Here is a 13,869-nt window from a genome sequence, read left to right as displayed (position 1 = left end):
CCTCCCCAAGGCTACCCAACAACGATTCCCATTCCCCTTCTTCCTAGCTAACAAAATTTACTCCACCTATAGCCTAAGCCTCTGACAATGGACATAAAAAGACAAAACTAACCAATCTGTAAAAATAAAGGGAAAGGACATTTCCTTTATTGCCAAAACAGCTCCTTACAAAGAGGAGATATTATTGATCATTTGGAAACTATTCTGTCTTTGGTAGAAATTACCTTATGTCTCCTTTCTTTGTGATGAGTGTTTCTCCTATAATTTGATGTACTTATTTAACATGAGGGGAAGAAGATTTTTGATTATCATAATCTTATTGACTTACAAATGGCAACAACTGACTTCTACTATATCTCTGTTAAGGGCAGACTAAGAAGTAAGTTTAAACCAAAGGGAATTAGTTCATATAAAACGAATTTCCTCTGAGAAAGGACTATAGAAAAAAAAAAAAAAAATTCTCCAGGGACAGTATGGAATCTCCTTGATGAAAGTGTTTAAAAATAGATTATTCATGTAGCTGTGAAGCCTTAGGCACTATATTTGGATTATATGACAATTCAAGATCCCTGCCAGGCCTATCTAAAGAGAAAATGTATCTTCTTTCTAAACAGAATGTAGGAAACCTCTAAGTTTAAATAAAAGGGAAGCTGAAACTTCTTAATCCCAAATTCTGGGTCAGTCATATTTATCATATACCTATGCAAACCAGTTGTTACAGCAAATTCACCTTATTATTCTAGGCAGCAAAAAGGTAAATAGTATGACCAAAAATTCTACTATGTCTCAATTTCTAGAAAATACAAGGGTCAGTAAGAGACTTATTTGGCCAGAAAATGTCCAGTGACTAATTAAACTGAAAGTTAAGTTATTTAATTAAAAAGAAATTTGAAAGCACTTACTAGGTTAGAAAGAAATGGTATATACTTATCAGAATAAAACAGTTTTTGCCATATGGCAATTCTATAACTAAAAGAATATTTTTTTAAATGTTTTTAGATGAAAAACCTTATTGTCCAAGAGTAGTGCTGAATATAGACTGTTCTATTAAAAATACAATTTGAAATATTTAAGATGTATTGCTACAGGCCATTAAATCCCTACTCACATTTACAATGACTAAAGCCTGGAATATTCATCTTGAAAAGCAAATGCAAATAAGTGTGCACTTCTCCAGGGAAGTCATAAGGTTTGATGACATGATGTGAAATGGATAACTGGTCTTTGGTTTAGCAACTAAGACCAATAGATTATCTGTCAGCTGCTCAATACTGGAGCAGAACAAGGAGTGCAATAATGATGGATGGTATGGTAAAGAATGTGAGTCTCAGAAATACAGACTATTGCTATGGTAACTTTCACTTCTGTACAAATTAGAAAAAGGCACCCTTACCAAGTGATTGTGCCTAGCTTGGGAGCAGACAGTTCTTTTCTACATTAGAAATAGTGTGTCTCTATCTGGTATCATTGTACAATGAACATTTTATGTAATTATTTGCAGTAGCCCAGACTTACCTTCAGGGGCTCTGTGCCCAGTAGCAGACAAGAACTCCCTTGTCTTCTAGGAATGGAGGAAAGTAAGTAAGTCTCATTTTTAACAGACTCAACTACCAGAACCTTCCCTCATTCTAGACAAGCTGGAGGCAGCTAAGGTTCCATTAAATTGGGTCCTATTCTCATTAAACAGAGAAAGGGAAAAAAATATTCTCCAGAAAGACCAAGTGATCAAAATTTTCAGATTTGCTTCTCAGATGTAAATTATTATACCTTCACTTTTTAAGCACAGCTTTTCCTAGCACAGATTTCAAGTTTATTGAAAGTATATCAATGTATCAATATGCACAATTTTCTCTACACAAATATTTACTTAAAGTGCTTTGTAGAGAGGCCTATAATTATAAAAGAAAGCTACAAATGGTACTATAATGCCATCAACTATTTTTTTAAATGATGGCTTCCTTTGTTTTAAACTTTACCTTTGAAGATTCTTATTAAAAACAGATTATAACTAGCCATCACCAAAGCTTGGGCTTAACTTAACGTTGGCTAAAAGTTAACGTTGGCTAATGTATTAGGTAGCCTTCTAGAATGGAAACACATGACTATCATCTATTCAAACTAAACATACCAACACAATATTGTAAACAAATGAAAAAATAATATTTTGCTATTTAAAATTAAATAACTGTTAATTTAGCAGTTGTCAAATCTGGCTGGCTCAGTCGGTAAAGCATACAACTCTTGATCTCAGGGTTATGAGTTCAAGCCCCATGTCAGATGCAGAGATTACTTAAAAAATAAAATCCTGGGGCGCCTGGGTGGCTCAGTCGGTTAAGCGTCCGACTTCAGCTCAGATCATGATCTCGCAGTCTGTGAGTTCAAGCCCCGCATCGGGCTCTGGGCTGATGGCTCAGAGCCTGGAGCCTGCTTCCGAATCTGTATCTCCCTCTCTCTCTTCACTCCCCCGTTCATGCTCTGTCTCTCTGTCTCAAAAATAAATAAACGTTAAAAAAAAATTTTTTTTTAATAAAATCTTAACAAGAATTAAATTGGGGCACCTAGTAGCTCAGTCGGTTAAGCACCCAACTTCAGCTCAGGTCATGATTTCACTGTTCCTGAGTTCACACCCTTTATCGGGCTCTCTGCTGTCAGTGCAGAGACCGCTTCAGATCTTCTGTCCCCCTCTCTCTCTGCCCCTCCCCATTCCTGCTTTTTTTTTCCCTCTCTCTCTCAAAAATAAGTTTTAAAAACTTTTTAATTAAATTAACAATTGTTTACAAATTAGGAAATTATTTTAGTTATAAAAAAAAAAAAACACCACATTTATTCTAAAGTCAAGTCTTTAGTACTTTAAAGTAAAATAAAACCTAAACCATTTTTGCAAATGGCTATGTTGATGCCACCATAACTTCTACGCAAGCCTTTCATGAGCTAACAGGCAGAAGTGTTAGAGATTCTCTGCAGTGGGACAGAGATTCTGCCAGCAAAGAAGGGGAGTGGATGAGAATGGCTGCTTGAGAGTCAGCATCTGCTCTAACTTCTAAGCCCAATTCTTTTTTAACTGCAAGACTTCCTTAGGTAAATAGATCTACCTACTGAGATTTCCAGCATAGAGTTTCCAAGAACAATACCACATGTCACAGGGACACAACTGTCAGAATCAAATGAGAAACTCCAAGTCCTACTGAGCGACCTGAGAAGACCAGGCAATGTCCATCTAACAATGCTATCCTTGGGGCGCCTGGGTGGCGCAGTCGGTTGAGCGTCCGACTTCAGCCAGGTCACGATCTCACGGTCCGTGAGTTCGAGCCCCGCGTCAGGCTCTGGGCTGATGGCTCGGAGCCTGGAGCCTGTTTCCGATTCTGTGTCTCCCTCTCTCTCTGCCCCTCCCCCGTTCATGCTCTGTCTCTGTCTGTCCCAAAAATAAATAAAAACGTTGAAAAAAAATTAAAAAAAAAAAAACAAACAAAAAACAAAACAATGCTATCCACACTTCACTGTTGAAATTATGAGATTTGTGGAATTTAAAACAGAAGCTGAAAGCATAGGGTTTGGAGACAGATAGCTCCAAATCTGAATCCCACTTTCAAATTCTAGTTTCACCACCCATGAGCTACAAGAGACTGTGGGTAAATTACTTAACTTCTCAGTACCTTAATTTCTACATATATAAATGGAGATATATAGTACCTACCTCAAACACTGTTATGACAATTAAAATCAGATAATATATATAAAGTACCTTAAACACTGCCTGGCATATTAAACATATTCAATAAATGTCAGCCATTGTTATTATTATTATTATTATCATTATTATTACCAATAACGGTGGTTTCTTTATTTCTCCTCTGATCCAGAAACTCTACTTCTGGAAATCCACCTACAGTAGATTTCTACAGTAGAAACACCTGCACAAACTACAGTAGAAGCACAAAATTATTATAGTTATAAAAATATACAAAAATTATTATTATTATTATTATTATTATTATTATTATTATTACTACAATGTTATTTACAAAGGTGAAAAGTTAGAGGAACCTAAATGTATACCAGGAAGAAAGCTATTGAGTGATTTATCAAACAGCCAGCCATTCAGTATAATATTAATGTATTGCTAAGAAACACATTAGGAATATAATAAAGAATTATGGAGGGGTGCCTGGGTGGCTCAGTTGGTTAAGGATCCGACTTCGGCTCAGGTCATGATCTCATGGGTCATGAGTCTGAGCCTGCATCAGGCTCTGTGCTGACAGCTCAGAGCCTGGAGCCTGCTTGGGATTTTGTATCTCCCTCTCTCTCTGTCCCTTTCCCACTCACACTCTGTCTCTGTCTCTCTCAAAAATAAATAAACATTAAAAAAATTAAAAAAATAAAAAAGAAAGAAATAGGGGCACCTGGGTGGCTCAGTCGGTTAAACGTCCGACTTCAGCTCAGGTCATGATCTCACAGTCTGTGGGTTCAGGCCCCGCGTCAGGCTCTGTGCTGACAGCTCAGAGCCTGGAGCCTGCTTCGGATTCTGTGTCTCACTCTCTCTCTGCCCCTCCCCTGCTCATGCTCTGTCTCTCTCTCTGTCTCAAAAATAAATAAAAACATTTTAAAAATTTTAAAAAAAAAGAAATATGGAGGAAAATGACTTTGTGTTTATAGGCTTATAAAAAGTGGGGAAAAAAGCCAAGATTTAAAAACCAAATGTACATCATTATAACAATGTAAAATTATATTTAAAATGCATATAAAAAAAGATAAGCAAGTAATACACCAAAATCCTAATAGTGGATGTGACAAGAGAATGGGGTTTTGAATGACTTTTTTTCTTTTCCATACTATCTATCACGTAGTCACATTACTTTTATAATTTTAAAGTTAATTTATTTTTAAATATGTTTAACTTGCTAAGACATATCTACTAAATAGGATTATTCAAATGATAATAAAAGTTAAACCACAAAAATTCATTACTGAAGTGGTTAAAGTTCAAAACAGAAATTATGAACAATCAAATACTAGGGGCACCTGGTTGGCTCAGTTGGTTGAGTGTCCAACCTTTGATTTTGGCTCAGGTCATGGTCCCAGGGTTGTGGGATGCATCCCTATGTCAGGCTCCATGCTGGGCACTGGCATGGAGGCTACCTGAGATTCTCTTTCCTTCTCCCTCTACCCCTCCCCTGTGCATGCTCGCTCTAGCGCTCTCTCTCTCTCTCTCTCTCAAATAAAAGTTTTAAAAAATGTTGTTTTCATTTCAAATATTAGCACTCAAAATAAAAATATTACTTTTTTTAGTTTTTGCAAGTATTTTTGTTACTGAGGTACAGTTGACATACAACATTATGTTACTTTCAGGTATCCAACATAAGGACTCAAAATTTGTCTGTATTGAGAAATGATCACCACAATAAGCCTAGTTAACATCCATTACCACACATGGTTAAAGAATTTTTTTTCTTGTGATGAAAACTTTTAAGGCTTACTCTCTTAGCAACTTTCAAATATGCAACACAATAGCATTAACTCTAGTCACCATGCTGTACATTACATCGCCATCACTTATTTTTATTTTACAACTAGAATTTTATACTTTTGACTCTTTTCATCCATTTTGCCCATGCCTCACTCCTGCCTCTGGCAATCACCAATCTGTTCTCTGTGTCTTTGAGCTTGCTTTTGTGACCAATAATGACTCAAGTATCAAAACTTGTGAATTATTTACTTTTTAAACTAAACTAGAAAGGATTCAAATTTATTACTCTAATGTCTTCTCATTCACCTGCATCAGAAAGCGGGGTGGGATTTCTGCTACACCACTGGGAACTGACCATAAGTCTGGGTTCCCCATGAATGTATGTTACACATGAAATCTTATCTGTCACATAAGTCACAGTGGAAAGCAGTTCCAAACCAGAATTCTTTGAGGAGTGGCATCACTAGAGATACCTTCCACCTGGGAAGGGAGTAAGCAGCCTGCCTTTCTTCTTCCTATGGCTAACAATTAAATTTTAAAAGCCACCTTTCTGCTTATAAAAAGCAAGGAGAGGGGGATAGAGGGAATCTAGAGGCAACCAGAGACTAGGAGAAGAACCATCTAAAAATCATTCCACTTCATCACAATGGAGACAGCTTCTTAGCAGATTGGAGGCTAAGAACTTCATTTAATGATTTTCTACTCAACAGTGCTAATAGGAAGTTTATTTTTTAAATAAATTTACTTGACTAAAAAAAAAGTCAATCTAAAAAATAATATTGACTATATAAAAACACAGAAAGTACTCAAAAATGAAAAAAATAATGAATAGGCTTATAGAATGATAGCAGTTGGGGAAATCCTGCTCTAAACACATGGGCTACCTGCCTTTTTTCCAACTGTGCCTGCTTTTTACTTCCTCTGTGTCATTTTATTTTTTCTTCAACCTGTAAAGTCATCTTCTCATCCTCCCTCCTAATCTCTGTCTAATGAAATGCAAGGATATAATCAAATGTCAACTTCTCTTCAAAATTACCCAAGACTCCTCACGCTCCCTTAGTCAGGCCATCACCTCTTATAGGTAGCCCAACTGTACCTTGTAGCTCTGCTGCGAAGAAGCTCATCTCTCCAAGTAGATGGAATGTTCCCTGAGGGCAGAGAATGCACTGATTCATCTTTAGGCAACACAGAGAACATAACATTGTTTTCCACATATGTCAGACTATATAGAAAATGTCGGTTTAATTGAACTGAATTTCTAAACAATCTGTTCAGAAGATGTTCAGTCATGATCTTGCATGCACCTACACAGAGGCCCCTAGGCACAAGAGAGAGGCTGACTAAGAAGGAAACTACCCCTCCTTTTTTGGCAGAAATGGCAATGTGTCATTTTAAACCAAAGTAATCTGAATTTTCTCTTAAATCATAAGGCATTTGTCCACACTAAATCCACAGGCCTCCTGTACCTCACTAATGTGGGAACTCAACATTTACTAAGAGCAGTTATAATGTCTGAAAAGCAGATCATTCATCATGCCACTCCTAATTCAATAATTCAGAGCTATATCTTATTTCAGAAAGGATCCAATGAAACTTACATAAATATATATACCACAACAAGATAAAATGACATATCTGAGAGGAGAAAGAAAAAAATAAAACAAAGGAAAACTGAATGTAGGAAAGATAAGCTGTCCTGGGAGTGAGGTTCATATGCCAAATTAATGTCTTCTATAAAATTCTGTATATTTGTTAGAGGCAGGTCAAAGGTTCATATCTAACATTTCTAGTAGCCAACAAACACAGGGAGAGCCAGTCACATGACTCAATACCCTTAAGATAAAAACAAAAAGCTGTCAGAGAACTGTCTTTCCCTTGGTCCTCATAATGTACAAAGTCCTCAAGGACATATTTGCAGTTGATTTGTTGGAGAACTTTGGACAACCATTCCTCAAAACAACCCTCACAGGCAAATGACAGCACACAAGTCAATAAATGCAAATAATGGAAAAAACAACAATCAGGCCAAGGAAGGGGTCCAGGTATACAGCTCCCTGCAGGTCTAGATTTATTAGAAATAGATTTTATTCTATCTAGACTAACCTAAAATCCAGAGGCTTCATGCATTCGCTTATCTTTAAAATTATAAACAAAACCTGATGCACGTGTCCATTCTTCTTGGGGATATGTCTGTAGTTTTACAACATCCACAAAGCATAACTCAAGAAAAGTTAAGAACCATTGGTCTAAAGAACTAGACTATATATATCCTGCAGGCAACCTTCTATAAGCAGTTTCTCCTCCTCACTTCTGAGAAGTGAGGAGCCTGAAGACTACTGCCCCAGAAAAGCATCTCAAGTACAGCTTCTCTGATGTGAAGTGTGGTGCTCTAAGCTTAACCACTGGCCAAGCTGTGTGTCAACTGTATGATACAATGATATATCACCTTTAATACAGTAATGATGGAACACATAACAATCTGTTTTTCCAGAGAGGTTTCAGCCATGAACAGCTGCCTCAAAGGATTGGTGCTATTTCTTCTGCATAATGTAAAAAGTAAAACGAGTCAACAAAAAAAAACAAAAACAAAAACAAAAACAAAAACACCTTTTGCCTATAGATAAAAAATACAGATAAGCACACACATACACACACACACAAAAAAAAACATTTTTTCTTGATAAACATTATTTTTTTAATTTTAAAAACAACCTTTCCATATCAGGGCACCTGGGTGGTTCAGTTAGTTAAGTCTCCAACTCTTGGTTTTGGGTCAGGTCATGATCTCACAGTTCATGAGATCAAGCCCCGCATCTGGCTCTGAGCTGACAGCATGATGGAGCCTGCTTAGAATTCTCTCTCTCCTCTCTTTGCCCCTCCCCCCTTGTGCTCCCCCCAACCCTTAAAATAAACGAGCTTTAAAAAAATCTATAAAAATAACCTTTCCACATCAGTTGGTATAAGTTGAGCTATTTTTTTTACCTTTTCAATGTTTTAATCTTTGTAAATAGTTTGTTATACAGAAAAACAATCACTGCCATAGCTTTAGACACACACACACGCACACACATACACACACACACACACACACACACACTCAGAACCAACCATCCACCCACAGTATCATGGTTAGAATGTTTCAAGGGCACAATGGCATCAAGTGAGGAAGCTGGCCTGTATAACCACTGAGACAGGCTCTCTAAGATGTCATCCATGTAGAAGTCATAGCTCTCCAGAGTCTGGTCCTCAGCATAAGTCCAGAGATATATCTTTGTCAAAAATACACAATTGAGTAGACTCCAGAGAACCAACACATGCTAAGAGGCTGAAGTGTAAATCAGAATACCAACTTACTAATTAATCACAGGGAATATTCCTTTTCATTAATCAGAAAATTTGCCCTGGAAACCTGGATGCTGCTTTCCCAATGCTAAGATACCTGAACTTCTGAATTAATAACCAGTTTACCACAAGTTAGAACAAAGAGAGAGTTTGGGGGATACCTAATAAATTATCCATATCTAACATATGCCTTTCTAGTGATCAAAATTGTGACTTTCATAGGAAGACTCTCTCTTCTTAAAATATTGTTGCCCTAACAATGCAGACTTCTTGGTCTCTAAGCTTTCTTTTTCCACATCATTTTCTCCATTCAGTATTTCTCTAGACAGGGTATAATACAACTGATGGAGTTGTACCTTACATGTATTATTATCCCTATTTTTCAGATTAAAAACTCCCAGATAAAGTTGACTAAGCAACTTGTCCATGATCACAGCCGGTATAAGGCAGAGCAGAGATTCAAAGCAAGATCTCAAACAAAAGCCTGTGCTTTTAACTTACAGTAAATAATGCCTTCAAAGTGTCTTTCCCTGGGCCTCCCACCTCCCAGTCTGATTTAAATGCTTTTCCTCAGTGTTCCCATAATACCCTAAGCATGCTCCAGCTGTAATTTTTGGTTACAGATCTATCTCTCTACACTGAAACCTTGTGAGGATAGGAATCATGTGTCATTCACCTTTGTATCCCTAGTGTGCTATCTATCTAGGCAAATATGCAAACTAATTTGTCCAGCAGTTTAATATAAAAATCACCAAAATGAAGGCCTTGAACTTGCCTTACAAAGGTCACATCTTAAGCCCATCAACAAACATCTCATCTAAAAAATGGGATGAAATGTACATATACAAGGTGACTTAGGTCTTTTCTATGAAATTTAAAAAGCAGTATCATTACAGATGGGCCCTCATTTTTTATAGCCCATCTTATTAGTTTGAATTATTAGAAATAAAATTAAAGTCCTCATTTATCTTCTCACACACATATATAAATAATAGGGAGTTCAGAAAAATCTTCCTCTTTTCTGAAAGGAGACAACTATCATCTATACCAAAATCAAACAGTGGCACCCTCCTCTGGTGAATGTTAAAGGAGCTAAACAACACAAAAGATGACAATTAGATGGGACTTTCCTTGAATGAAAAAAAGCAAGAGAGAAATCACCTAATATTATTTGTTATTATCACATTCCAACAACTAAATAACTACCTTTTATATCACTTTTCTTATTTTGCCCTAAAAAGAAGTCAAAATGAATGAACTGGCTACATACTATAAGAGGTTATAGATAGAATGATTACCCTATTTTTTAAGGAGAGTACCTATACATGTAAAATACTTCTATTTAAATAAAAACATTTATCATGTCCCTTTTCTGGATGATGCGTTTACCGGAAGATAGTACTGGAAATTTTTCAACCTGAAATCTGTTTAGGTCTGCGATTTTCAGATTTTAGAATATCAACTTAACAGAAAATTTTAAATACTCATTCACTTGCACGTGCAGGATCAAAACATGCCAATACAGCACACTCAGGCAAGCACAACCCAAAGTTTCACAACACTAATATTACATCCAGAACTTTAAATTAAAAATAAAACTGTGCTTTTAAGACCAGAAGCAGATTATCAGCTGCCAATTTTAATTTAAAAATACATAATAAATATAAGCTTTATTAAATGATTTATAATGGTCTAGGCATATACAATAAAAACATAGGCATTCTGATCAAACCAAGAAAACAATTCAGTCATTATATTGGCAACATTATCATTCAGGTATGTCTTTCCAGGCACACAGCACCTGTTCCCTCAATTAATTTCATATTTTTCACCTATTATGTGACCAAGGGGAAAAGAACCCCACACTACACGAGAAGCTACAAAATTACAACCAGTAAGAATCCTTCATTTTGAAAGACAGAACACAGGGCTAGGGTGGATGGAAAATAGCAAAATCTGATCTCAGTTCTACCAAAGAAATTTTCCCACTAAGTTTGTCTTTCCTGGCAAAGTTGGTTTAAGGTAGATGGGTACACTATCTCGGAAAGATTAACAGAGTGTGGTGGGTGAAATGACTTTGTATCAAAGACAGAATGCAAATTAGATAACCAATTGAGCAAAACAAAGGCCAAAACACAAGCAATTCGTGAAACAGAATGACATCCAGACTTCCCCTACAGCTCACCAGAGACCAGAAGGACCAAGAAGAGAGTTGGAGGGAAAGTTGGATGCCAGCACAGAGCACGGGAGGTGGGGTGGGGTGTTAATGAAATAAGGGTGGCGATGGGGACTGGGGGAATGAATATGAGTAAGAAAGTATGCTGCAAAAAAATTAAAAACTACAGCATTGAAACTCTTACAAACTGCCAATTGAGAGAGATGGTGTGGCTGGCCTGGTGCGCTTGAGAGAACGGCGCTGGAGCCACATTTGCCACTCACTTCCCCTGAGCAGATGCCCCAGGACCAGAGCCAACCCTCGCCCGACCGACCTCCAGGAAATATGAGCCCCGGCGCGCAATCAAGGTGCCGCAGAAATGCGGCAGAGGGACCTGAACCGGCCTCCAACATCATCTCTTGCTCCCAGATGAACACCAAATAAAGGAGTTTAGAAGGAGGGAGACGTCTGCGCGCCCACGCTGACCAGGACTCAGGGGCGAGATCTGGGCACCCGCCGCCTCTGCAGGCATTGCCACCTCTGCAAAGGCCAGAGGCATCTCGGTCCCGCGCCACGATCCAGCTAAAAGCAGACGACCAGCGAGGCGCTGCTGTCAACTGGCCCGATTGCACGTGCAAAGTTAATGGAGTTGGGAAGAAGCGCAGAGGTGCCCCTCGGGTTCCTCCTCTAGGAGAATGCAATGGGAAGGAGTCAAGGCTTCCTTCATCTTCACTGAGCCCTCACTGACTCGGCTCTGCAGATTTGGTCTCTTTTCCCTAAGAGAATCAAAGATATTTTCTTCCTTCTTTATGCCTAAGCTTGGCCTCAAACCCTAGAACAGGGGCGCTGAGGCCCTGGGCCAAAGTTCCCTGTAGAAACCATAAATTCTCCCCCCCCAAAACTAGCACAGTCATTTGCTGGGTTCTGATCCTGGGAAACCTCATAAATTATGAGGCACAAAATAGGTTATGGGTGACCCTCCGTCCCCCAAATTGGCCACTGAATCCCAAGAGGTCTGGAGCCAGCACTATTTTTTAGCAACTTGAGCCACATTTGGATCTAATGTCTTTGTCCAGCCCGGCACCAGGTCATCACCACGCCCCTCGCACCCAGTTCTTACCCTGCTACGCACACATCCTGTTTACACACACCCACTCAAACAAAACCCCAGAGAACTCCTACCTCGCCCCCATGTCCGTCAAAGATCCCGAAGATGGACGGGTGCGTCTTGTTGGCTAGGTCCGTAAGAACTTCGAATCGGTCCTCCATGTGGTCTCTCCGGCCCTGGATGGAATACACGGCCACGTTGTGGCTCTTAAACTCCCAGGTCTTGGAAAACTCGGCCTCCAGCACGTCGAGCCCCCCGAGCCGATCATTCTGCATGATCTCCGCCACCTTGCCCTTCACCATCTTCACCGCGTCCCGGCTGGACTTGACGATGGTCTTCACCTCGTCCGTGTGGAAGAAGTAACTCCACAGTGCCAAGCTGATGCACAGCAGGAAGAGCGTCTCGGGTCTCAGCAAGAAGTAGCGCATGATGCGACCCAGCAGAGACAGCAAAGTCATTGTATCCTCTATCATTTATTATCGCTACAGCCCCAACCACCAGCAGCGACGCGCGCCCCGAAGGCTCGCCGGGTCCCGAAGCACTGCGGGGACAGCCCGCGGGGAGGGAGGCGGAGCAGCAGCCGGGGGTGGGGGGAGGAGGCTCGCGGAGCCGGGCAGGAGGCGGACGAGCTGGCTGCTCCCAGCCCGCACGGCGAACAGAGGCAGTTTCCCTTTTGTCTCCCGGCCTCGGCGGCACGGAGGCCCGCGCCTTGCGCACCGGCGCCTGTGCCCGCGGACCGCGCCGCCTCCCTTCCCGCGCCCCTTTGTGAGGCGGCGGCCGAGACGGCGGCGGTGGCAGCAAAGCAGCAGCAGCGGGTGCCCGGGCTGGGCTAGAGGAATCAAGTTAAAGTTGCGCCGGGCGAGTCCACCGCGGTGGGCGGGAGAATTCGGGGGCGCTGGCGCCCGCGCGGCCTCTCCGCGGGTGCCCCCTCGCCGCTCTGAGGAGCGGATCAGCAGCAGGTGAGGCGCGGGGCACGAGAGCCCAGCGGGCAAGGGATGCACGTCCCCTCAGTCGCCACGACAGGGGAGCGTAGAGCCGGCCGAGCGCTCCGATTCCTTCAGACACCCCGGGGAGCCCCAGAGAATAAAAGTTTTGCGGAAGCCTGGGCAGAGGCGGGGGTACGCTGAGCCGGGCGACGCAGCACAATCCGCGCTGAGCCGCAGGCGGCCGGCGGGCTCTGCCTGCCTCTCCCCAGAACCTCCCTTCTCCGCTCGGCACCACTCGGCTCCGCTCGCGCGCTCCCTCCTCTGGCCCCGACTCGCGCTCGCCCCGCCCCTCGCGCTCTCGCCCCGCCCCGTCCCGCCCCTGGAGCTGGGACTCCAGGCCCGTGGTGCTCGCGCGGAGCTGTCAAAGGCTGAGGAAGCTCCGCCGCGACTGGCGCGCTTGCAGCTCCAGGCGGTTCAGGCGAACCGAGGGGGAGAAGAGGGGCGCGTCCACTGCCCAACTCGAGTAGCTGTTCTTTCCGCCCTCCTGTGCGGGCTCCCAGGACAAAATAATACTGATTCGGGTAGTCTGAACGTTGGTTTTCTCGGGAGCTACTGTCACCGGCTAGAAAGCAGAGTGCCGCACGTGAGCGTTCCCCCCTCCGGCAGGCAGCACGGTAGTGTGGTCCCCGCCTCGCCAGGCATAAGGCAAGCGAGAAGGGACGCACTTCTCCAGGCTCGCAAAGCGGGGCGGAAAGGATCCGACCATTGGGTTCTGTGACAGAGGCCTGCCCGGATCTCACGACAGGCAGAGAGCGAGCCTGAGGCCTACAAGCCTCCTCAAGATGGGAAAAGACCCTCCCGAGAACAGCGGGAT

At 41.6% G+C, this 13,869-nt stretch overlaps 1 protein-coding gene across 1 annotated transcript in view; it reads right to left on the bottom strand.

The window, feature by feature from the left end:
* Nucleotides 1-13,042, bottom strand: part of PPM1L (protein phosphatase, Mg2+/Mn2+ dependent 1L) — a 296,606-nt gene extending 283,564 nt beyond the window's left edge. Inside the window, exon 1 of the mRNA XM_030329386.1 lies at nt 12,144-13,042. Coding sequence (XP_030185246.1) covers nt 12,144-12,542 — 399 coding nt within the window. The 5' untranslated portion in view covers nt 12,543-13,042. The remainder of the gene's footprint in view (nt 1-12,143) is intronic.
* Between the last annotated feature and the right edge of the window lie 827 nt (nt 13,043-13,869).

The sequence above is a fragment of the Lynx canadensis genome, chromosome C2 (genome assembly GCF_007474595.2).
Source record: "Lynx canadensis isolate LIC74 chromosome C2, mLynCan4.pri.v2, whole genome shotgun sequence".
Classification (NCBI taxonomy): domain Eukaryota; kingdom Metazoa; phylum Chordata; class Mammalia; order Carnivora; family Felidae; genus Lynx; species Lynx canadensis.
The sequence above is the reverse complement of the archived record's forward strand: the minus strand, read 5'-3'. Positions and strand labels throughout refer to the sequence as shown.